Source organism: Ranitomeya imitator, chromosome 1 (genome assembly GCF_032444005.1).
Source record: "Ranitomeya imitator isolate aRanImi1 chromosome 1, aRanImi1.pri, whole genome shotgun sequence".
NCBI classification, from domain to species: Eukaryota; Metazoa; Chordata; class Amphibia; order Anura; family Dendrobatidae; genus Ranitomeya; species Ranitomeya imitator.
The window spans coordinates 808,999,854-809,023,887 of NC_091282.1; the positions used below are offsets into that span (position 1 = coordinate 808,999,854).

At 44.0% G+C, this 24,034-nt stretch overlaps 1 protein-coding gene across 8 annotated transcripts in view; it reads right to left on the reverse strand.

The window, feature by feature from the left end:
* The window catches only part of LOC138649071 (F-BAR domain only protein 1-like), a 227,733-nt gene that overhangs the window by 89,383 nt on the left and 114,316 nt on the right, over positions 1-24,034 (reverse strand). For all 8 annotated transcript variants that reach the window (XM_069739216.1, XM_069739178.1, XM_069739206.1 and 5 more), the window contains 5 exons: positions 19,500-19,652; positions 19,301-19,405; positions 15,820-15,918; positions 15,240-15,336; positions 15,087-15,131 (listed from right to left, as the gene is read on the reverse strand). In XM_069739216.1, coding sequence (XP_069595317.1) covers positions 15,087-15,131; positions 15,240-15,336; positions 15,820-15,918; positions 19,301-19,405; positions 19,500-19,652 — 499 coding nt within the window. The remainder of the gene's footprint in view (positions 1-15,086; positions 15,132-15,239; positions 15,337-15,819; positions 15,919-19,300; positions 19,406-19,499; positions 19,653-24,034) is intronic.

Sequence of the window (24,034 nt, forward strand, 5' to 3'; positions counted from 1 at the left end):
TTCCGACCCATGACGCCACGTAGGCGTCATGAAAGTCGGTGCCAATCCGACCCATGACGCCTATGTGGCGTCATGGAAAGATCGCGTCCCTGCAGATCGGGTGAAAGGGTTAACTCCCATTTCACCCGATCTGCAGGGACAGGGGGAGTGGTAGTTTAGCCCAGGGGGGTGGCTTCACCCCCCCGTGGCTACGATCACTCTGATTGGCTGTTGAAAGTGAAACTGCCAATCAGAGCGATTTGTAATATTTCACCTATTATAACGGGTGAAATATTACAATCCAGCCATGGCCGATGCTGCAATATCATCGGCCATGGCTGGAAATACTAATGTGCCCCCACCCCACCGATCGCCCCCCAGCCCTCCGATCTGCCCGGTACACTGCCCCGCTCCCCTCCGTCCTGTGCTCCGCTCCCCCCTGTGCTCTTATCCGCTCACCCCCGTGCGCCAATCACCCCCCCGTGCGCCAATCACCCCCCCCCCCGCACTCCGATTCACCCCCCCGTGCTCCGTTCCACCCCCCCCCCCCGTGCTCCGTTCCACCACCCCCACGTGCTCCGGCCGGCAGATTCGTTCAAAGTGCATTTTGATCACTGAGATATAATCTATCCCAGTGATCAAAATAAAAAAAAAATAAATGACCCCCCCCCCCCCTTTGTCACCCCCATAGGTAGGGACAATAAAAAAAATATAGAATTTTTTTTTTTCCCACTAATGTTAGAATAGGGTTAGGGTTAGGGGTAGGGTTAGGGCTAGGGGTAGGGCTAGGGGTAGGGCTAGGGTTAGGGCTAGGGTTAGGGCTAGGGTTAGGGCTAGGGTTAGGGCTAGGGTTTTGGTATGTGCACACGTATTCTGGTCCTCTGCGGATTTTTCCGCTGCGGATTTGATAAATCCGCAGTGCTAAACCGCTGCGGATTTATGGCGGATTTACCATGTTTTTTCTGCGCATTTCACTGCGGTTTTACAACTGCGGTTTTCTATTGGAGCAGTTGTAAAACCGCTGCGGAATCCGCACAAAGAAGTGACATGCTGCGGAATGTAAACCGCTGCGTTTCCGTGCAGTTTTTCTGCAGCATGTGTACAGCGATTTTGTTTCCCATAGGTTTACATTGAAAAGCGTTTTCCGCAGCGTGTGCACATACCTTTAGAATTAGGCCATGTGCACACGGTGCAGATTTGGCTGCGGATCCGCAGCGGATTGGCCGCTGCGGATTCGCAGCAGTGTTCCATCAGGTTTACAGTACCAAGTAAACCTATGGAAAACCAAATCCGCTGTGCCCATGGTGCGGAAAATACCATGCGGAATCCGCAGATGAAATCCGCACAAAAAACACTGGAAATCCGCGGAAAATCCGCAGGTAAAACGCAGTGCAAAAATGATGCTGAAAAATCTCACACGAATCCGCAACGTGGGCACATAGCGTTAGGGTTAGGGTTGGGGTTGTGATTAGGGTTATGGCTACAGTTGGGATTAGGGTTACGGGTGTGGGGGGGGTTAGTGTTGGAGGTAGAATTGAGGGGTTTCCACTGTTTAGGCACATCAGGGGTCTCCAAACGCAACATGGCGCCACCATTGATTCCAGCCAATCTTGTATTCAAAAAGTCAAATGGTGCTCCCTCAATTCCGAGCCCCGACGTGCGCCCAAACAGTGGTTTACCCCCACATATGGGGTACCAGCATACTCAGGATAAACTGCGCAACAATTACTGGGGTCCAATTTCTCCTGTTACCCTTGTGAAAATAAAAAAATGCTTGCTAAAACATCATTTTTGAGGAAAGAAAAATGATTTTTTATTTTCACGGCTCTGCGTTGTAAACGTCTGTGAAGCACTTAGGGGTTCAAAGTGCTCACCACATATCTAGATAAGTTCCTTGGGGGGTCTAGTTTCTAAAATGGGGTCACTTGTGGGGGGTTTCTACTGTTTAGGCACACCAGGGGCTCTGCAAACGCAACGTGACGCCCGCAGACCATTCCATCAAAGTCTGCATTTCAAAACATCACTACTTCACTTCCGAGCCCCGGCATGTGCCCAAAGAGTGGTTTACCCCCACATATGGGGTATCAGCGTACTCAGGAGAAACTGGACAACAACTTTTGGGGTCAAATTTCTCCTGTTACCCTTGGGAAAATAAAAAATTGCAGGCTAAAAGATCATTTTTGAGAAAATATATATATATTTTTTTTCATGGCTCTGCGTTATAAACTTCTGTGAAGCACTTGGGGGTTCAAAGTCCTCACCACACATCTAGATTAGTTCCTTTGGGGGTCTAGTTTCCAAAATGGGGTCATTTGTGGGGGATCTCCAAAGTTTAGGCATACAGGTGCTCTCCAAACGTGACATGGTGTCCGCTAATGATTGGAACTAATTTTCCATTTAAAAAGCCAAATGGCGTGCCTTCCCTTCCGAGCCCTGCCGTGCACCCAAACAGTGGTTTACCCCCACATATGGGGTATCAGCGTACTCAGGACAAACTGGACAACAACATTTGGGGTCCAATTTCTCCTTCTACCCTTGGCAAAATAGGAAATTCCAGGCTAAAAAAATCATTTTTGAGGAAAGAAAAATTATTTTTTATTTTCATGGCTCTGCGTTATAAACTTCTGTGAAGCACCTGGGGGTTTAAAGTGCTCAATATGCATCTAGATAAGTTCCTTGGGGGGTCTAGTTTCCAAAATGGGGTCACTTGTGGGGGAGCTCCAATGTTTAGGCACACAGGGGCTCTCCAAACGTGACATGGTGTCCGCTAAAGAGTGGAGCCAATTTTTCATTCAAAAAGTCAAATGGCGCTCCTTCCCTTCCAAGCCCTGCCGTGCGCCCAAACAGTGGTTTACCCCAACATATGAGGTATCAGTGTACTCAGGACAAATTGGACAACAACTTTCGTGGTTCAGTTTCTCCTTTTACCATTGGGAAAATAAAAAAATTGTTGCTAAAAGATAATTTTTGTGACTAAAAAGTTAAATGTTCATTTTTTCCTTCCATGTTGCTTCTGCTGCTGTGAAGCACCTGAAGGGTTAATAAACTTTTTGCATGTGGTTTTGAGTACCTTGAGGGGTGCATTTTTTAGAATGGTGTCACTTTTGGGTATTTTCAGCCATATAGACCCCTCAAACTGACTTCAAATGTGAGGTGGTCCCTAAAAAAAATGGTTTTGTAAATTTCGTTGTAAAAATGAGAAATCGCTGGTCAAATATTGTGCGGATGTAAAGTATACATGTGGGAAATGTTATTTATTAACTATTTTGTGTCACATAACTCTCTGGTTTAACAGAATAAAAATTCAAAATGTGAAAATTTTCAAAATTTTCGCCAAATTTCCGTTTTTATCACAAATAAACGCAGAATTTATTGACCTAAATTTACCACTAACATGAAGCCCAATATGTCACGAAAAAACAATCTCAGAACCGCTAGGATCCGTTGAAGCGTTCCTGAGTTATTACCTCATAAAAGGGACACTGGTCAGAATTGCAAAAAACGGCAAGGTCTTTAAGGTCAAAATAGGCTGGGTCATGAAGGGGTTAAAGCGGTGCTAACGCTGATGCTGCACACACAAAGGCAGCTTTACTACTGCCACATCTGAGGAGCACAGTTACATAGTTATTAAGGTTGAAGGAAGACTAAGTCCATCTAGTTCAACCCATAGCCTAACCTAACTTGCCCTAACATGTTGATCCAGAGGAAGGCAAAAAAAAAACCATGTGGCAAAGAGTAAGCTTCACCTTGGGGAAAAAAATTCCTTCCCGACTCCACATACAGCAATCAGACTAGTTCCCTGGATCAACGCCCTATCAAGGAATCTAGTATATATATCTTGTAACATTAAACTTTTCCAGAAATGTATCCAGTCCCCTCTTAAATTTAAGTAATGAATCACTCATTACAACATCATACGGCAGAGAGTTCCATAGTCTCACTGCTCTTACAGTAAAGAATCCGCGTCTGTTATTATGCTTAAACCTTTTTCCTCCAAACGTAGAGGATGCCCCCTTGTCCCTGTTTCAGGTCTATGATTAAAAAGATCATCAGAAAGGTCTTTGTACTGTCCCCTCATATATTTATACATTAACATAAGATCACCCCTTAGTCTTCGTTTTTCCAAACGAAATAGCCCCAAGTGTAATAACCTATCTTGGTATTGCAGACCCCCCAGTCCTCTAATAACCTTGGTCGCTCTTCTCTGCACCCGCTCCAGTTCAGCTATGTCTTTCTTATACACCGGAGACCAGAACTGTGCACAGTATTCTAAGTGTGGTCGAACTAATGACTTGTATAGAGGTAAAATTATGTTCCCCTCATGAGCATCTATGCCTCTTTTAATGCATCCCATTATTTTATTTGCCTTTGCAGCAGCTGCCTGACACTGGCCACTGAATATGAGTTTGTCATCCACCCATACACCCAGGTCTTTTTCATTGACGGTTTTGCCCAGCGTTTTAGAATTAAGCACATAATTATACATCTTATTACTTCTACCCAACTGCATGACCTTACATTTATCCCCATTAAAGCTCATTTGCCATTTATCAGCCCAAGCTTCTAGTTTACATAAATCATCCTGTAATATAAAATTGTCCTCCTCTGTATTGATTACCCTGCAGAGTTTAGTGTCATCTGCAAATATTGAAATTCTGCTCTGTATGCCCCCCTACAAGGTCATTAATAAATATGTTAAAAAGAAGAGGGCCCAATACTGACCCCTGTGGTACCCCACTAACCGCTACCCAGTCCGAGTGTGTTCCATTAATAACCACCCTTTGTTTCCTATCCCTGAGCCAGCTCTCAACCCACTTACACATATTTTCCCCTATCCCCATTATTCTCATTTTATGTATCAACCTTTTGTGTGGCACCGTATCAAAAGCTTTTGAAAAGTCCATATACACTACATCTACTGGGTTCCTTTGGTCCAGTCCGGAACTTACCTCTTCATAGAAACTGATCAAATTAGTCTGACATGAACGGTCCCTAGTAAACCCGTGCTGATACTGGGTCATGAGGTTATTCCTCTTCAGATACTCCAGTATAGCATCCCTTAGAATGCCCTCCAGGATTTTACCCACAGTAGAGGTTAAGCTTACTGGCCTATAATTTCCGAGTTCAGTTTTTGTCCCCTTTTTGAATATTGGCACCACATTTGCTATACGCCAGTCCTGTGCAGGGTGGATAAAAATCAATGTTTTAAAAAAATAAATAAATAAAATAAATCGGATTTTTTTTATTTAAATCGGATTTTTTTATTTAAATCGGATTTTTTTCAATAAACTGCTTTTTGAGGAAAATATTTTACCATCCAAAGGTTCTTCCATCATGAGATAAAGCGGAGTTGTTTAACTCAGTAGAATAAAGGCTGTATATGTGTAACATTCACAATGCCATGCTCTTCCAGAGGTTTCTGTAGGATTAGTTGGCAGTTTCTCTCCTATATTATCACAGACGCTCGCTTTACTTACGCAGTTCTCAAAACTGAATTTGACTCCGCAGAGGTCCCAGCCTCTTCTTCACGGCAAAAATGTTACAACATGAACAGAGTTGAGAAAAAGACCTTAATCCTATTGTTCTACAAACCTATGAATACAAAGCAATCTAGAGCAAAGCTGCCGCACAGCCCTTCCTTAACCAACAGCGATACAAACGGTGTGCGTGTCACTTCTATGGGTCCGACTCTCCGGTCGAGGTGCACGCTGGAAAAAAGTCACGCCACTGGTACTATGTAAGAAGAAGCGGCAACACTCACCGGTCCTGTGTGGTCCAAGTATTTATTAATAAAACACAAACATGGTATCTTCACGGCATCGGGAAACAAACGAACAAGGAGGTGAGCAGGATGTGACGACGGCCGTTTCATGCCGACGATAGCGCTTCCACGGGTCACGGAAGCGCTATCATCGGCGCGAAACGGCCGTCGTCACATCCTGCTCACCTCCTTGTTCGTCTGTTTCCCGATGCCGTGAAGATACCATGTTTGTGTTTTATTAATAAATACTTGGACCACACAGGACCGGTGAGTGTTGCCGCTTCTTCTTACATAAAACCTATGAATACAGAATCAACCCCTTCAGTGCCAAGTCCAAGAAGTTAGACAATATGTTTCTGATTGTTTGGAGTGGAATAGATCTGCACAACACAAGAAGAATGTGAATCAAAATGCAAACGATGCAACAAAGAGATGCAAGGCCTGGTGGCGCGAATGAGGCAACATCATGAGAAGTGCGGTGATGAAGATGAGTCATCTGAAGGGGTTGATTCTGTATTCATAGGTTTGTAGAACAATAGGATTAAGGTCTTTTTCTCAACTCTGTTCATGTTGTAACATTTTTTGCCGTGAAGAAGAGGCTGGGACCTCTGCGGAGTCAAATTCAGTTAGGTAGAAACTTTGATTTAAATCACGGATTTAAATCAAGCCTTACTGGCTAGTGATTTAAATCGGGATTTAAATCAGTTAGATTTAAATCAAATCCACCCTGGTCCTGTGGTACAGACCCTGTTATTATGGAGTCTTTAAAGATTAAAAATAATGGTCTATCAATGACTGGACTTCATTCCTGCAGTACTCGAGGGCGTATCCCATCCGGGCCCGGAGATTTGTCAATTTTAGTGATTTTTAGACGCCACCGCACTTCCTGCTGGGTTAAGCAGGTGACATTTAATGGGGAATTTTTATCACTAGTCATTTTGTCTGCCATGGGATTTTCTTGTGTAAATACTGATGAAAAAAAGTCATTTAGCATATTGGCTTTTTCCTCATCCACCATTTCACCCAGACTATTTTTAAGGGGGCCAACACTATCATTTTTTAGTTTCTTACTATTTATGTAGTTAAAGAATATTTTGGGATTATTTTTACTCTCTCTGGCAATGAGTCTCTCTGTCTCAATCTTTGCTACCTTGATTTGCTTTTTACAGAATTTATCTATTTTTTTGTATTTATTTAATGCCTCCTCACTACCTACTTCCTTTAATTCTCTAAATGCTTTCTTTTTGTCACTTATTGCGCCCCTTACAGCTCTATTTAGCCATATTGGTTTCCTCCTATTCCTAGTATGTTTATTCCCATACGGTATATACTGTGCACAGGTCCTATCCAGGATGTTAATAAACGTCTCCCATTTTCTTTGTGTATTTTTGTGTCTCAGGATATCGTCCCAGTTAATTGCACCAAGATCCTCTCTCATCCATTGGAAATTTGCCCTCCTGAAGTTTAGTGTCCTTGTAACCCCTCTATTACACATCTTTTTAAAGGATACATGAAAACTTATTATTTTGTGATCACTATTTCCCAAGTAACCCCCAACCCTTATATTTGCTATGCGGTCTGGCCTGTTGGTTAACCCCTTTCTGCCATCAGACGTACTATTGCGTCCATGGGGGGTGGGCCCTACTTCCCAAGGACGCAATAGTACGTCATATGCGATCGGCAGCGCTCACGGGGGGAGCGGCGCCGATCGCGGCCGGGTGTCAGCTGCCTATCGCAGCTGACATCCGGCACTATGTGCCAGGAGCGGTCACGGACCGCCCCCGGCACATTAACCCCCGGCACACCGCGATCAAAGATGATCGCGATGTGCCGGCGGTGCAGGGAAGCACCGCGCAGGGAGGGGGCTCCCTGCGGGCTTCCCTGAGACCCCCGCAGCAACGCGATGTAATCGCGTTGCTGCGAGGGTCTTGCCGCCCTCCCTCCCTGCTCTAGCCCCGGATCCAAGATGGCCGCGGATCCGGGTCCTGCAGGGAGGGAGGTGGCTTCACAGAGCCTGCTCAGAGCAGGCACTGTGAAGCCTGCACTGCTGCATGTCAGATCAGTGATCTGACCGAGTGCTGTGCAAACTGTCAGATCACTGATCTGTGATGTCCCCCCCTGGGACAAAGTAAAAAAGTAAAAAAAAAAATTTCCAAATGTGTAAAAAAAATTAAAAAAAAATATTCCTAAATAATGAAAAAAAAAAAAAAAAATATTCCCATAAATACATTTCTTCATCTAAATAAAAAAACAAAAAAACAATAAAAGTACACATATTTAGTATCGCCGTGTCCGTATCGACTCGCCCTATAAAACTGGCACACTAGTTAACCCCTTCAGTAAACACCGTAAGAAAAAAAAAAAAAAACGAGGCAAAAAACGACGCTTTATTATCATACCGCCGAACAAAAAGTGGAATAACACGTGATCAAAAAGACAGATATAAATAACCATGGTACCGCTGAAAGCGTCGTCTTGTCCCGCAAAAAACGAGCCACCATACAGCATCATCAGCAAAAAAATGAAAAAGTTATAGTCCTGAGAATAAAGCGATGCCAAAATAATTATTTTTTCTATAAAATAGTTTTTATCGTATAAAAGCGCCAAAACATAAAAAAATGATATAAATGAGATGTCGCTGTAATCGTACTGACCCGAAGAATAAAACTGCTTTATCAATTTTACCAAACGCGGAACGGTATAAACGCCTCCCCCAAAAGAAATTCATGAATAGCTGGTTTTTGGTCATTCTGTCTCACAAAAATCGGAATAAAAAGCGATCAAAAAATGTCATGTGCCCGAAAATGTTACCAATAAAAACGTCAACTCGTCGCGCAAAAAACAAGACCTCACATGACTGTGTGGACCAAAATATGGAAAAATTATAGCTCTCAAAATGTGGTAACGCAAAAAATATTTTTTGCAATAAAAAGCGTCTTTCAGTGTGTGACGGCTGCCAATCATAAAAATCCGCTAAAAAACCCGCTATAAAAGTAAATCAAACCCCCCTTCATCACCCCCTTAGTTAGGGAAAAATAAAAAAATGTATTTATTTCCATTTTCCCATTAGGGCTAGGGTTAGGGCTAGGGTTAGGGCTAGGGTTAGGGCTAGGGCTAGGGTTAGGGCTAGGGTTAGGGCTAGGGTTAGGGCTAGGGCTAGGGTTAGGGTTAGGGCTAGGGTTAGGGCTAGGGCTAGGGTTAGGGCTAGGGTTAGGGCTAGGGTTAGGGCTAGGGTTAGGGCTAGGGTTAGGGTTGGGGCTAGGGTTAGGGCTAGGGCTAGGGTTAGGGCTAGGGTTAGGGCTAGGGTTAGGGCTAGGGTTAGGGCTAGGGTTAGGGCTAGGGTTAGGGTTAGGGCTAGGGTTAGGGCTAGGGTTAGGGTTGGGGCTAGGGTTAGGGCTAGGGTTAGGGCTAGGGTTAGGGCTACAGTTAGGGTTGGGGCTAAAGTTACAGTTAGGGTTTAGATTACATTTACAGTTGGGAATAGGGTTGGGATTAGGGTTAGGGGTGTGTCAGGGTTAGAGGTGTGGTTAGGGTTACCGTTGGAATTAGGGTTAGGGGAGTGTTTGGATTAGGGTTTCAGTTATAATTGGGGGGTTTCCACTGTTGTGGCACATCAGGGGCTCTCCAAAAGCGACATGGCGTCCGATCTCAATTCCAGCCAATTCTGCGTTGAAAAAGTAAAACAGTGCTTCTTTCCTTCCGAGCTCACCCGTGTGCCCAAACAGGGGTTTACCCCAACATATGGGGTATCAGCGTACTCAGGACAAATAGGACAACAACTGTTGGGGTCCAATTTCTCCTGTTACCCTTGGGAAAATACAAAACTGGGGGCTAAAAAATAATTTTTGTGGGAAAAAAAAGATTTTTTATTTTTACGGCTCTGCGTTATAAACTGTAGTGAAACACTTGGGGTTCAAAGTTCTCACAACACATCTAGATAAGTTCCCGGGGGGGTCTAGTTTCCAATATGGGGTCACTTGTGGGGGGTTTCTACTGTTTAGGTACATTAGGGGCTTTGCAAACGCAATGTGATGCCTGCAGACCATTCCATCTAAGTCTGCATTCAAATGGCACTCCTTCCCTTCCGAGCCCTCCCATGCGCCCAAACAGTGGTTTCCCCCCACATATGGGGTATCAGCGCACTCAGGACAAATTGGACAACACATTTTTGGGTCCAATTTCTCCTGTTACCCTCGGGAAAATACAAAACTGGGGGCTAAAAAATAATTTTTGTGGGAAAAAAATTTTGTTTTATTTTTACGGCTCTCCATTATAAACCTCTGTGAAGCCCTTGGTGGGTCAAAGCGCTCACCACACATCTAGATAAGTTCCTTAGGGGGTCTACTTTCCAAAATGGTGTCACTTGTGGGGGGTTTCTACTGTTTAGGTACATTAGGGGCTCTGCAAACGCAATGTGACGCCTGCAGACCATTCCATCTAAGTCTGCATTCAAATGGCACTCCTTCCCTTCCGAGCCCTCCCATGCGCCCAAACAGTGGTTTCCCCCCACATATGGGGTATCAGCGCACTCAGGACAAATTGGACAACACATTTTTGGGTCCAATTTCTCCTGTTACCCTCGGGAAAATACAAAACTGGGGGCTAAAAAATAATTTTTGTGGGAAAAAATTTTTGTTTTATTTTTACGGCTCTCCATTATAAACCTCTGTGAAGCCCTTGGTGGGTCAAAGCGCTCACCACACATCTAGATAAGTTCCTTAGGGGGTCTACTTTCCAAAATGGTGTCACTTGTGAGTGGTTTCTACTATTTAGGTACATTAGGGGCTCTGCAAACGCAACATGGCGTCTCATCTCAATTCCTGTCAATTTTGCATTGAAAAGTCAAACGGCGCTCCTTCCTTTCCGAGCTCTCCCATCCGCCCAAACAGTGGTTTACCCCCACATATGGGGTATCAGCGCACTCAGGACAAATTGTACAACAACTTTTGGGGTCCAATTTCTTCTCTTACCCTTGGAAAAATAAAAAATTGGGGGCGAAAAGATAATTTTTGTGGGAAAAAATATGATTTTTTTATTTTTACGGTTCTGCATTATAAACTTCTGTGAAGCACTGGGTGGGTCAAAGTGCTCACCACACCTCTAGATAAGTTCCTTAGGGGGTCTACTTTCCAAAATGGTGTCACTTGTGGGGGGTTTCAATGTTTAGGCACATCAGTAGCTTTCCAAACGCAACATGGCATCCCATCTCAATTCCTGTCAATTTTGCATTGAAAAGTCAAACGGCGCTCCTTCCCTTCCGAGCTCTCCCATCCGCCCAAACAGTGGTTTACCCCCACATATGGGATATCAGCTTACTCAGGACAAATTGTACAACAACTATTGGGGTCCAATTTCTTCTCTTACCCTTGGAAAAATAAAAAATTGGGGGCGAAAAGATAATTTTTGTGAAAAAATATGATTTTTTATTTTTACGGTTCTACATTATAAACTTCTGTGAAGCACTTGGTGGGTGAAAGAGCTCACCACACCTCTAGATAAGTTCCTTAGGGGGTCTACTTTCCAAAATGGTGTCACTTGTGGGGGGTTTCAATGTTTAGGCACATCAGGGGCTCTCCAAACGAAACATGGCGTCCCATCTCAATTCCAGTCAATTTTGCATTGAAAAGTCAAATGGCGCTCCTTCGCTTCCGAGCTGTGCCATGCGCCCAAACAGTGGTTTACCCCCACATGTGGGGTATTGGCGTACTCAGGACAAATTGTACAACAATGATTGCGGTCCATTTTCTCCTGTTACCCTTGGTAAAATAAAACAAATTGGAGCTGAATTAAATTTTTTGTGAAAAAAAGTTAAATGTTCATTTTTATTTAAACATTCAAAAAATTCCTGTGAAGCACCAGAATGGTTAATAAACTTCTTGAATGTGGTTTTAAGCACCTTGAGGGGTGTAGTTTTTAGAATGGTGTCACACTTGGGTATTTTCTATCATATAGACCCCTCAAAATGACTTCAAATGAGATGTGGTCCCTAAAAAAAAATGGTGTTGTAGAAATGAGAAATTGCTGGTCAACTTTTCACCCTTATAACTCCCTAACAAAAAAAAATTTTGGTTCCAAAATTGTGCTGATGTAAAGTAGACATGTGGGAAATGTTACTTATTAAGTATTTTGTGTGACATAGCTCTGTGATTTAATTGCATAAAAATTCAAAGTTGGAAAATTGCGAAATTTTCATAATTTTCGCCAAATTTCCGTTTTTTTCACAAATAAACGCAGGTACTATCAAAGAATTTTTACCATTGTCATGAAGTACAATATGTCACGAGAAAACAATGTCAGATTCACTGGGATCCGTTGAAGCGTTCCAGAGTTATAACCTCATAAAGGGACAGTGGTCAGAATTGTAAAAATTGGCCCGGTCATTAACGTGCAAACCACCCTTGGGGGTAAAGGGGTTAATATTAGGTCTAGCAGTGCCCCCCTTCTTGTTGGGTCCTGAACCAGTTGTGAAAGGTAATTGTCTCTCATAGTTGTCAAAATCCAATTACCTTTGCTGGAACTGCAGGTTTCTGTTCCCCAATCTATTTCAGGGTAGTTGAAGTCCCCCATAATAATGACTTCTCCTTGAGTCGCAGCTTCATCTATTTGCTTTACGAGGATATTCTCCATTGCTTCCATTATTTTTGGAGATTTATAACAAACCCCTATCAGTAATTTATTATTTTTCCCCCTCCCCTTATCTCCACCCACAGGGATTCTACATTTTCATTAAATTCACCTATATTATCACGCCGGATGGGTTTTAAGAACGATTTTACATATAGACACACCCCAACCCCTCGCTTATCTGTACGGTCATTTCTGAACAGGCTATAGCCCTGCAAGTTAACAGCCCAGTCATGGCTCTCATCCAGCCACGTTTCAGATATCCCCACCATGTCATAATTATGCTCCAACAACATTAGTTCTAATTCGTCCATTTTGTTGGTGAGGCTTCTGGCATTAGTATACATGCACTCGATGTTCCTCTCTGTACCTCTACTCTTTCTTAAATTATTAACTGTTCTAACCCCACCCCCCATGCCACCGCCACCCCCAACTTCCTTATTTGTGCCCAGCTCTCTATCTGCACTATCTTCCCCTCCTATAAATTGAATACCCTCCCCCCCCCAATCCATAGTTTAAACAATCCTCCAACCTTCTAGCCATTTTCTCCCCCAGCACAGCTGCACCTTCCCCATTGAGGTGCAGCCCGTCCCTAGCATAGAGCTTGTAGCCAACTGAGAAGTCGGCCCAGTTCTGCAGGAACCCAAACCCCTCCTTCCTACACCAATTCTTGAGCCGCTTAACCTCCCTAATCTCCCGTTGCCTCTCTGGCATGGCACGTGGTACAGGCAGTATTTCGGAGAATACCACGTTGGAGGTCCTTGCTTTCAGCTTGCAGCCTAATTCCCTTAAAATCATCTTTAAGGACCTTCCACCTACCTCTAACTTTGTCATTTGTGCCTATGTGCACCATGACCGCTGGGTCCTCACCAGCCCCTCCCAGTAATCTGTCCACCCGATCAGCAATGTGTCGGACTCGAGCGCCAGGTAGGCAGCACACCGTTCGACGATCCCTGTCTTTGTGACAGATTGCCCTATCTGTTCCCCTAATAATTGAGTCCCCCACTACCAGCACCCGTCTGGCCTGCCCTGCTCTCCTATTTCCCTCCTTACTGGAGCAGTCACTCCCCCGGCTTTCAGAGGACATGCCTGGCTGCAGCAGTGCTACCCCTGTACTGGCACCCCCCTCATCTGCCAACTTAGCAAACTTATTGGGGTGTTCCAGATCAGGACTAGCCTCTCTGGCACTCTTCCCTCTACCCCGTTTCCTAACTGCCACCCAGCTTGCTACTTCACCGTCCTGCAGCTCCATCCTACCATCCCCCACCTCATCTGTCCCATTGAGCGTCTGCTCCGTGAGCAGAAGACTCCTATCCATATTGTCAATGGATCTCAGTGTTGCCAGCTGCACATTTAGAGTCAGAATCTGGGTCTCCAAATGCACAACGTGCTCACATCTCGCACAGCAGTATGCACCCTCGATCGGCTGCTCAAGGACTGCATACATGTGGCAAGATGTGCACTGGATGGCAATAACAAGAGTGGAGCACATTTCCTAATGGGGATTGCACCAGACAGAAAAGTTAAATAATAAAAAATAAAAAAAATACAAAGTATTAATACAAAACAGACAGCAATTCAGTAATTCCTCCCTTGGAAACTCCCTGACTCCAAAGTCACTGAATCACAAGTCACACACTTACCGCCATTCACACTTACACTCAGATCACACTCAGCTCGCTCACACTCGCTATGCTGAAGATTTATAGATTTTTTTTTTTATCTCTAGTTCCCCTCAACAGCAATCCACCTTGCTGTTCAAATGCACTTCCAAAAAGGACTTGAGCCCCAAACAGCTGCCCCTTATAAACCCTTAACTATGAGCCCCCACCCTAAGTTAACACCTTATGAATATAGCTACTCCCAATTCAGCAACTCACACCAATTCACACAGGTATCTGTTAAAGGCTTTCCAAATACCTCTTCACTGAATCACAAGTCACACTTACCGCCGTCCACACTTACGCTCTGGTCACACTCAGCTCGCTCACACTCGCTATGCTGAAGATTTATAGATATTTTTTTTTATCTCTAGTTCCTCTCAACAGCAATCCACCTTGCTGTTCAAATGCACTTCCAAAAAAAAGATGGCTCGATTCACTGATCCGGCCAGTTTCAGAGCAGCATTGCAAGCTCAATACTAAAGAGATTTTCCTGGAAAACAGACCATCGCTGACACACTGCAGGGGCGGTCGGTAATCTAGGCAATGAAAAGTAAATCAAAATTAAAATGCCTCTGTTCTTGAGAAGGAAACAGATTTTTTTTAATAAGAGGCAAATTGTAAAGTTGTGCATTTTGTAAATGTGCCCATTTAAGAAGACAACAGAATAAAAAATAAAAAAAATCAATCTATACTCACTTTGTGCAGCGGCTTGTTGTGTCATGTGCAGGCTGCAGCCTTTACCATCTCAGAGAAGACTTATGCCCAGGCTGAATTTCATTGACTAGCACCCAAGTGCAGTCGCTGATTGGCTGCAGCCTGGATGTGACACAAGTCACTCACCGGGAATAGCAAAGACAAAATTGCTGGAAGGGCTCCGAGTCATGAAGAGAGCATCCATTGTTTGTTTTTAAGGTTCTGAACTGGACAACTTCGGCTTAATGAGAAGTGGAGAACCCCTTAGCTACATGCATAAAACCGACTAATCATTACATAGTGGTACAATTCAGTACAACCTTAAAGCATTTTGTCTTTTTTTTTTTTAATAGCAAACAATATACCTTCTAAAGATGTTGGAAAGCGGAAACCTTCAAATTCCACAGCCTCTGAAATACAGAAAGACCGCAGAAAATCATAAACAAAAGAATAAAGATCTGAAGACCATCCCCCAGGTATGGAAGCGTCCCCATTGTCTGACTGCACAATGTGCTTACCAGGCCGCTCCGTTCCTGTCCCGTTACTCTCTGCAAACTTCCTGATCAGCTTTTCTATGGCCACATTTTCCATGTTGTGTTTGAACTCTTCCTGAACCTGAATAGACAGTAACATTGGAGACAATCTGAAGCCAATATCCCGTGTGAGAACACGGCAGAGCGGCCATCCAAACCCGACACATTTCATGTCCGGCCCTCACGTTCTACAACAGTGCAGCCAGTATAGAGGCACATAGTCGAATTTTGAGTGAAGATGAATAACGACCATTTTGAAATCTGTATTATAGTTATTACTATCCCACAATGTGCTCTTGGAAGAGGATGGACCTTTGTTTTTCTTGTTTGTTTGTTTTTTTTAACATGCAACCATCTTCCAAACAAACCTAAAAACTGTAGTGGAGCACAAATATGTGACAAAAAAGAAAAAATAATCAGTTTGTTGCTTCAAGGCCTAGTGAATAGGGACTAGCTGCAATGTCAAACATAGCTCAACGGGCAAGAGTGGCGCATATTATACATCCCGTTCAAGCACATACGTTTTTTGTTTTTTGTTATTTACAACAAAAAAGGGAACTTTTACCTGTCCAATCTGTACATGAGTATCCTCAATCGAATGCGAATACGCTGCGACAAGCCGCTTCATTTGTGTGAGGTGAGCTGCCTCTGTGTCTTGAAATAACTGAAAGAAGGAGGCACATTTCATATATTCCTCAGATCAAAATATAGTCTAACAATTTTATAGCATTGGATATGAAAACCCTAACCGTCAAGGGCAAAATATTCCACAAATTCAAGTTAAGCCTTTAGTGAGAGCCAATTTTGGGCTTAATGACCGGGCCAATTTTTACAATTCTGACCTCTGTCACTTTAGGAGGTTATAACTCTCGAACGCTTCAACTAAGCCCACTGATTGAGACTGTTTTTTCGTGTCACTGTACTTCATGATCGTGGTAAAATTTCTTCAATATGACTTGCTTTTATTTATGAAAAAAATGGAAATATGGGGAAAATTTTGAAATTTTCATGCCCTTAAATCAGAGAGCGGTGTCACACATAATAGTTAATAAATAACATTTCCCACATGTCAACTTTACATCAGCACAATTTTGGAAACAATTTTTTTTGTTAGGAAGTTATAAGGGTTAAAAGTTGACCAGCGATTTCTCATTTTTACAACAAAATTTACAAAACCATTTCTTTAGGGACCACATCACATTTGAAGTGAGTTTGGGAGGGGGGGAGGGGGGGTACCAGCTGGCAGATCTCGGCGGGCATACTGCACATGCGCCTGCCATTTTCTTCCCAGAAGAAGATGCCGGCACCATCACAGGGGTATGCAGGGACTCCGGAGGGGAGGGGGTATCGGGGGACCCCATTTCGCTTTCCTCTGATGTGTGATCACATCAGAAGAGAGAGAAATTAAATGGGAGATCGGACTTTTGTGATCGCCGTTATACCGTTAATAACGGTGATCACAACACCGGGGTCAGTAAAAACCGACCTGAATCATGTCCTCTGGGGTTTCATCTACCCCCGGTAGCCGAGACCCCAGAGAAATTCTGACTCTGGGGGGCGCTATACCCTTATTCCTCTGCACCTTTAAAAAGCAGCAATTAGGCAGAAGTACCCTTAACTGCCACCGTTAAAAGGCGTTAAGGCGGTCATTAAGGGGTTAAAGTAATACAAGAGGTCACTAGAATAACAATCCCCAACAAACCTGAAGCATCCATACCATTTAATGAATTAGTTTAAAAATAAATAAATAAATAAAATCGCTCCTGAGACACCTTCTACAAGCAACTAAAACAGTAATCCCCAGTCACTGGACGTCCCCAGATGTTCCTTCCCTAGAGGAAAGATTTACATAAATTGCTGCGACCCAGGGTATAGAGATGTTGATTACCCATTCCCAGGAGGAAAGGAGTAAAATCGCGACCCAAGTGGCTTCACTGGGATGCCTTTCTAGCTTTGCATTTGTATAGCACCATTCATGTTAAATACATCTTCAATTTAAACCATTTTCACCTTGTTTTCTTCATAAATTTGCATCAGATCTCATAGCTGCTTATGAACCCCTTTAACAATAACACCTGTCTGTCTGTCTGTCTATCTTCATCTCTTACCTGGTATGTTTTTCCCATTCCTTCATCCATTCCTTCCTATTCTCTCTAGGCCTTTAATCCATCCCATGCGAGGGTGATGACTGTACACGGCCCCTTCTTTCAGTCCTAACTAGGATTCCCCCATTTTGGATACGAATATTGTTGCTATATAGCATTATAGATGGAGATGGGAGGATGTTTATATTCCTGAATTGTATAAATAAAACTTAGGTAGGTCTATTACTTTTCTAATGGCCTTGAAGTTATAATTTTTGTAATGATTTCTGTTTCCATTTGTTATGCAGCAAATTCTTAATAAAGTCTGAATTTGAAAAAAAGATACCACGTAGGTTCGATGTAGAACAGCGGATGGAAACTTGAAAAGAACATGCACACAACACAGAGAAATAAACAAAGACACTTTCCCTCATTCACAACTTTGTAAAAAAAATAAAAGTTCCCACGCAGGTCTGACGTAGTCCAAAAAAATTCAGAGAGGTCCATCGAATTCTCTCTGCAAAGCCTATAGAGGCTTGTTATGACACCCCATAGTCTTTGCAAACAGCCACTTCTGGGTCACACAGTGCTGCGCTGCACCCAGCAACTCTGAAGAGCGGTGACATCAGTAAAGTTACCGCTAATCAGAGTCGCTGGGTCTTGCACAGCGCTGTATTACCCGGAAGTGGCTATATGCAAAGACTATGGAGTGTCAGAACAAGCCTCTATAGGCATTGCACAGAGGATTCAATGGACTTCGCTAAATTCATTAGGACTACATCAGATTCATTAGGACTATATCAAACCTGAGTGGGAATTTTTTTTTTTTTTTTAATAAAGTGGTGAACGAGGGAAAGTGTCTTGGCTTGGTTTCCTTTTGCTGGATTACATCGGACCTGGGTGGTGTTCTTTTTGTTTTTTGTTTTTTAAATAAAGTGGTGAAAGTGCTAGGGACTTTGTATTTAATTATTTGTGAGCTTCCCCCCCCAAGTTAGTAATGAAAATGTCTGATAGACATCTCTCCATTACTAACACCAGGACTTGATGGCAACTGTGTCGCTTTTTTCTTTTATTTATTACATAATACATGTACAGTAATCTGCACATGCAAGGCAGAAATTCCATATCTCAGGAATATCATATAGCCATATTTTTGTACATCCATTTCTATTCCGGTACGTATCACACGGATGCCACCCTTGTGCTGTACATGTTCACACGGACCTATAGACTTATTGGCCCTTGTCATCCCTGCTGCTAGAAAAAAATGGGTATGTCTGCGTGTGGGTCACATGGATACACAGTCCATGTGAAAACACAGATATTTGCACAGCCCCATATGTTATAAAGGGTAGGTGAGGATATGTGTCTCCGGTACGTATGCCACATGTACATGTGAAAGGGGGACCAAGTCCTGTTAAGATTATCTGAAACTATGCCAGGATTTTCTTACCATTTCTACCCCCCCGTTTTTCAATGTGAATAAATCATAAGACACTGCGGGGCTGGGATTCACAAGCAGGGCGGCCGCACAGGCGCAGTCGGCGAGAGTACATATGAGGTCAGATGGGCAGCGCTCACTTCGCCTGCCCCAGGCATGACAAAAGAGCGCAGGCGCCGGATGATTTGAAAACAGCGCTGAGGAGGCGGCGCCAAGAAGACAGTTGAGTGACAGCTGTGTGGCGTGTGCGGCAGGGGGGAAAGGCCTGCCTCCAGGACTGAAGACAGGTATTTTGGAGAAATTACAAAACGCATTATTTCGGTATTTACAGCACCAATAACTAAAAGAGCCACCTTGTCATAATGCAGCATTACTGCTGCACAAGGTGGCTCTTTTAGTTTCTAACGCCTGCGGGGGGGGGGGGGGGGGGGGGGGGGGGGTGACAGGTTCACTTTAACTGACTGTCATTTCTAGGAAAAAAAAAATGTTTCTTCTGTTTTTCAATAAAAACAGTAACAAACCTGAGCAGACTGAAGCATCTTTTCCTCAAATTCCTTACGTACAGAGTTGTATTTTTCCACTGAGCCACGAAGAGACTCTGCTGCTTTTTGGGTTTTCTGCTCTGCCTAATAGATTAGACGACATGGAGAAACACATGAACACATCTTTAGACTGAAAGGCAGGCATATGATTAGAGAAATCTTTCTAGCCAACACTTACCTTGTCCATCTCCTTCTGCGGGGCTCCTTCCCTCCGGAGACGTTCCTGCTCAGCAAATCTGCTACAGTAGTTGTCCCTGGTTTTCTGCAGAAGCTGGGAGCTACATTGCAGCAGCTGAATAACCTCTAAAGTACCAGACATCTCCTCCTTGGCCTTAAGACAAGATAGAAGGGGGAAAAAAACAAAAATAATAAAAAGCAGAGTGGCAGGATACGATCACTCGCATCTGTAACGGAGAAATATATATATAGGTATATTGCCCAGCCACGTAGTATACAGCACAGAGCTACGTAGTATGCAGCACAGAGCCACGTAGTATACAGCACAGACACATAGTATACTGCCCAGTCACGTAGCATATTGCCCAGCTACGTAGTATATTGCTCAGCCACGTAGTATATTGCTCAGCCACGTATGTAACAGGTTAAAAAATAAACATACTCACCTTCTAAAGAGCCCCTTGTAGTCCTGGCACCTGTGTGCGGTGCACGCGGCAGCTTCCGGTCCCAGGGTTGGTATGAGCGCAGGACCTGTGATGACGTTGCGGTCACATGACCGTGACATCATGGCAGGTCCTTCTCGCATAGCATCCTTAGCACCGGAACCTGCCACTTGCACTGCCGAGGACAGGACAACACGTGGAGGGTGAGAATAACGTTTTTTTTTTTTTAATTATTATTATTTGTAACAGTAGATCTTTTTACTATTGATGCTGCATACACATCATCAATAGTAAAAAGTTGGTCACACAGGGTTAATAGCTGCATAACCGGAGTGCGTTACACCGCGCTCCGGTAACGCTGGCATTAACCCTGTGTGAAGGCTGACTGGAAGGGAGTACGGAGCGGGCACTGACTGCAGGGAGGAAGGAGCGGCCATGTTGCTGCCGGACTGCGCCCGTCGCTGATTGGTCGTGGATGTTTTGCCACGACCAATCAGCGACTTGGATTTCCATGACAGAGGCCACGACCAATGAATATCCGTGACAGAAAGACAGACAGACGGAAGTGACCCTTAGACAATTATGTAGTATATAATATATATGTCTAAGGGTCACTTCCGTCTTTCTGTCTGTCTGTCTGTCCTTCTGTCCCGGATATTCATTGGTCGCGGCCTCTATCTGACATGAAATCCAAGTCGCTGATTGGTCTCGCCAGCTGCCTGTCATGGCTGCCGCGACCAATCAGCGACGGCCACAGTCCGATTAGTCCCTCCCTACTCGCCTGCAGTCTGTGCTATATATTACGTGGCCAGTGTTATATACTGCGTGGGCTGCATTATATACTACATGGCTGCTATATACTACGTGGGCAGTGTTGTATACTACGTGGCTGTGTTCTATACTGCGTGCTATATACTACGTGGCCACTGTTAGATACTTTGTGGGCTGTGCTATATATTACGTGGGCTGTGTTATATATTATGTGGCCAGTGTTACATACTACGTGGGCTGTGCTATATACTGCGTGGCTGCTATATACTGCGTGGCTGCTATATACTGTGTGGGCTGTGTTATTTACTGCGTGGTCTATATTAACGCATCGGGTATTCTACAATATGTATGCATGTATGTTTATAGTAGCCACATGGTATATACCACAGGCCACGTAGTACTCCTACATACTACGTGGCCTGTGCTATTTACTATGTGGCTGCTATATACATACATACATATTCTAGACTACCCGATGCGTTAGAATCGGGCCACCATCTAGTGTGTATATATATGTTTGAGTTTGAGTTTGAGAGAGAGAGAGAGAGAGAGAGAGAGAGAGAGAGAGAGAGAGAGAGAGAGAGAGAGAGAGAGTGAGAGTGTGTGTGTGTGTGTGTGTGTGTGTATATTATCCATCTCTCTCCATCTATCCGAATCTATCCATTACAGTAAATGGCTGCCCACTCTCCCCAGTCCCACAAGCTAGCTGCCTCGGGGTAATCCCTGATGCTGATCTCTCCTTCAAACCACATATCCAAGCCCTTTCCACTTCCTGCTGACTTCAACTCAAAAATATTTCACAAATCCATTCATTCCTCAACTAAGAATCTGCAAAAACCCTAGTCCATGCCCTCATCATCTCTCGCCTTGACTACTGCTCTGTGGCCTCCTCTCGAACACTCCCGCACCCCTCCAATCTATTCTAAACTCTGCTGCCCGACTAATCCACCTGTCCCCCCGCTATTCCCCAGCTTCTCCCCTCTGTCAATCCCTTCACTGGCTCCCCATTGCCCAGAGACTCCAGTACAAAACCCTAACCATGACGTACAAAGCCATCCACAACCTGTCTCCTCCATTCATCTGTGACCTCGTCTCCCGGTACTTACCTACACGCAACCTCAGATCCTCACAAGATCTCCTTCTCTACTCCCCTCTTATCTCCTCTTCCCACAATCGTATACAAGATTTCTCTCGCGTATCACCCCTACTCTGGAACCCTCTACCCCAACATATCAGACTCTCGCCTACCATCGAAACCTTCAAAAAGAACCTGAAGACCCACCTCTTCCGACAAGCCTATAACCTGCAGTAACCACCGATCGACCAAACCGTTGCATGACCAGCTCTACCCTCACCTACTGTATTCTCACCCATCCCTTGTAGATTGTGAGCCTTCGAGGGCAGGGTCCTCACTCCTCCTGTACCAGTTATGACGTGTATTGTTTAAGATTATTGTACTTGTTTTTATGTATACCCCTCCTTACATACCGCGTGGCTGCTATATACTGCGTGGGCTCCGCTATATACTGCGTGGGCTCCGCTATATACCGCGTGGGCTCCGCTATATACCGCGTGGGCTCCGCTATATACCGCGTGGGCTCCGCTATATACCGCGTGGGCTCCGCTATATACCGCGTGGGCTCCGCTATATACCGCGTGGGCTCCGCTATATACCGCGTGGGCTCCGCTATATACCGCGTGGCCTGGTTGTTTACTGCGTGGCCTATATTAACGCATCGGGTATTCTACAGTATGTATGTATGTATGTATGTATGTATGTATGTATGTAGCAGCCACATGGTTTATACCACAGGCCACGTAGTACTCCGATATCCTACGTGGCCTGTGCTATATACTATGTGGCTGCTATATACATACATACATATTCTAGAATACCCGATGCGTTTAATCACGATACTTTTGATATATAGGTTATCCTACTCCAAGCTGTTCAGGCTTGAGAGCGAACTACCAATTAAGTAAATCATGTGATGTGCATCTCTGTAATGAGGAGGGGTGTTGTCTAATGACATCAAAACCCTATATAAGGCGTGCTTAAGTATTAGGCAACTTTCTTTCCTTTGGCAAAATGGGTCCGAAGAGAGATTTGATGGGCTCTGAAATGTAAAAAATTGTGAGATGCATCAGTGTTGAAATTCCAAACTTTTGAAGCGTGATCACCGAACAATCAAGCGATTCATGGCAAATAGCTGACAGGGTCGCAAGAAGTGTGTTGGGCAAAAAAGGCGCAAAATAACTGCCCATGAATTGAGGAAAATCAAGCGTGAAGCTGCCAAGATGCCATTTACCACGAGTTTTGCCATATTTCAGAGCTGCAACGTTACTGGAGTATCAAAAAGCACAAGGTGTGCGATACTCAGGGACATGGCCAAGGTAAAGAAGGCTGAAAAACGACCACCTTTGAACAAGAAACATAAGCTAAAACGTCAAGACTGGGCCAAGAAATATCTTAAGACTGACTTTTCAAAGGTTTTATGGACTGATGAAATGAGAATGACTCTTGATGGGCCAGATGGATGGGTCAGGGGCTGGATCAGTAAAGGGCAGAGAGGTCCACTCCGACTCAGACGCCAGCAAGGTGGAGGTGGGGTACTGGTATGGGCTGGAATCATCAAAGATAAACCTGGGACCATTTCGGGTTGAGGATGGAGTGAAGCTCAACTCCCAGACCTACTGTCAGTTTCTGGAAGACAACTTCTTCAAGCAGTGGTACAGGAATTTTCATGATTTTCATGCAGGACAATGCTTCATCACATGTCTCTAACTACTCCACAGTGTGGCTGGCCATTAGAGGTCTCAAAGAAAAAAATAATGACATGACCCCCCTGTTCATCTGATCTGAACCCCATAGAGAACCTGTGGTCCCTCATAAAATGTGAGATCTACAGGGAGGGAAAACAGTACACCTCTCGGAACAGTGTCTGGGAGGCTGTGGTGGCTGCTGCACGCAATGTTGATCGTAAACAGATCAAGCAACTGACAATCTATGGATGGAAGGCTGCTGAGTGTCAAAGAAATGTGGCTATATTTTTTGCATGTCAGAAATGCAAATTTCTAAATTGTGTGCAGTTATATTGGTTTACCTGGTGAAAATAAACAAGTAAGATGGGATTATATTTGTTTTTTTTTATTAAGTTGCCTAATAATTCTGTACAGTAATAGTCACCTGCACAAACAGAAATCCTCCTAAGATAGCCAAATCTAAAAAAAGAAACCCACTCCAACTTCCAAAAATATTAAGCTTTGATATTCATGAGTCTTTTGGGTTGATTGAGAACACAGTTGGCTAATAATTCTGCAC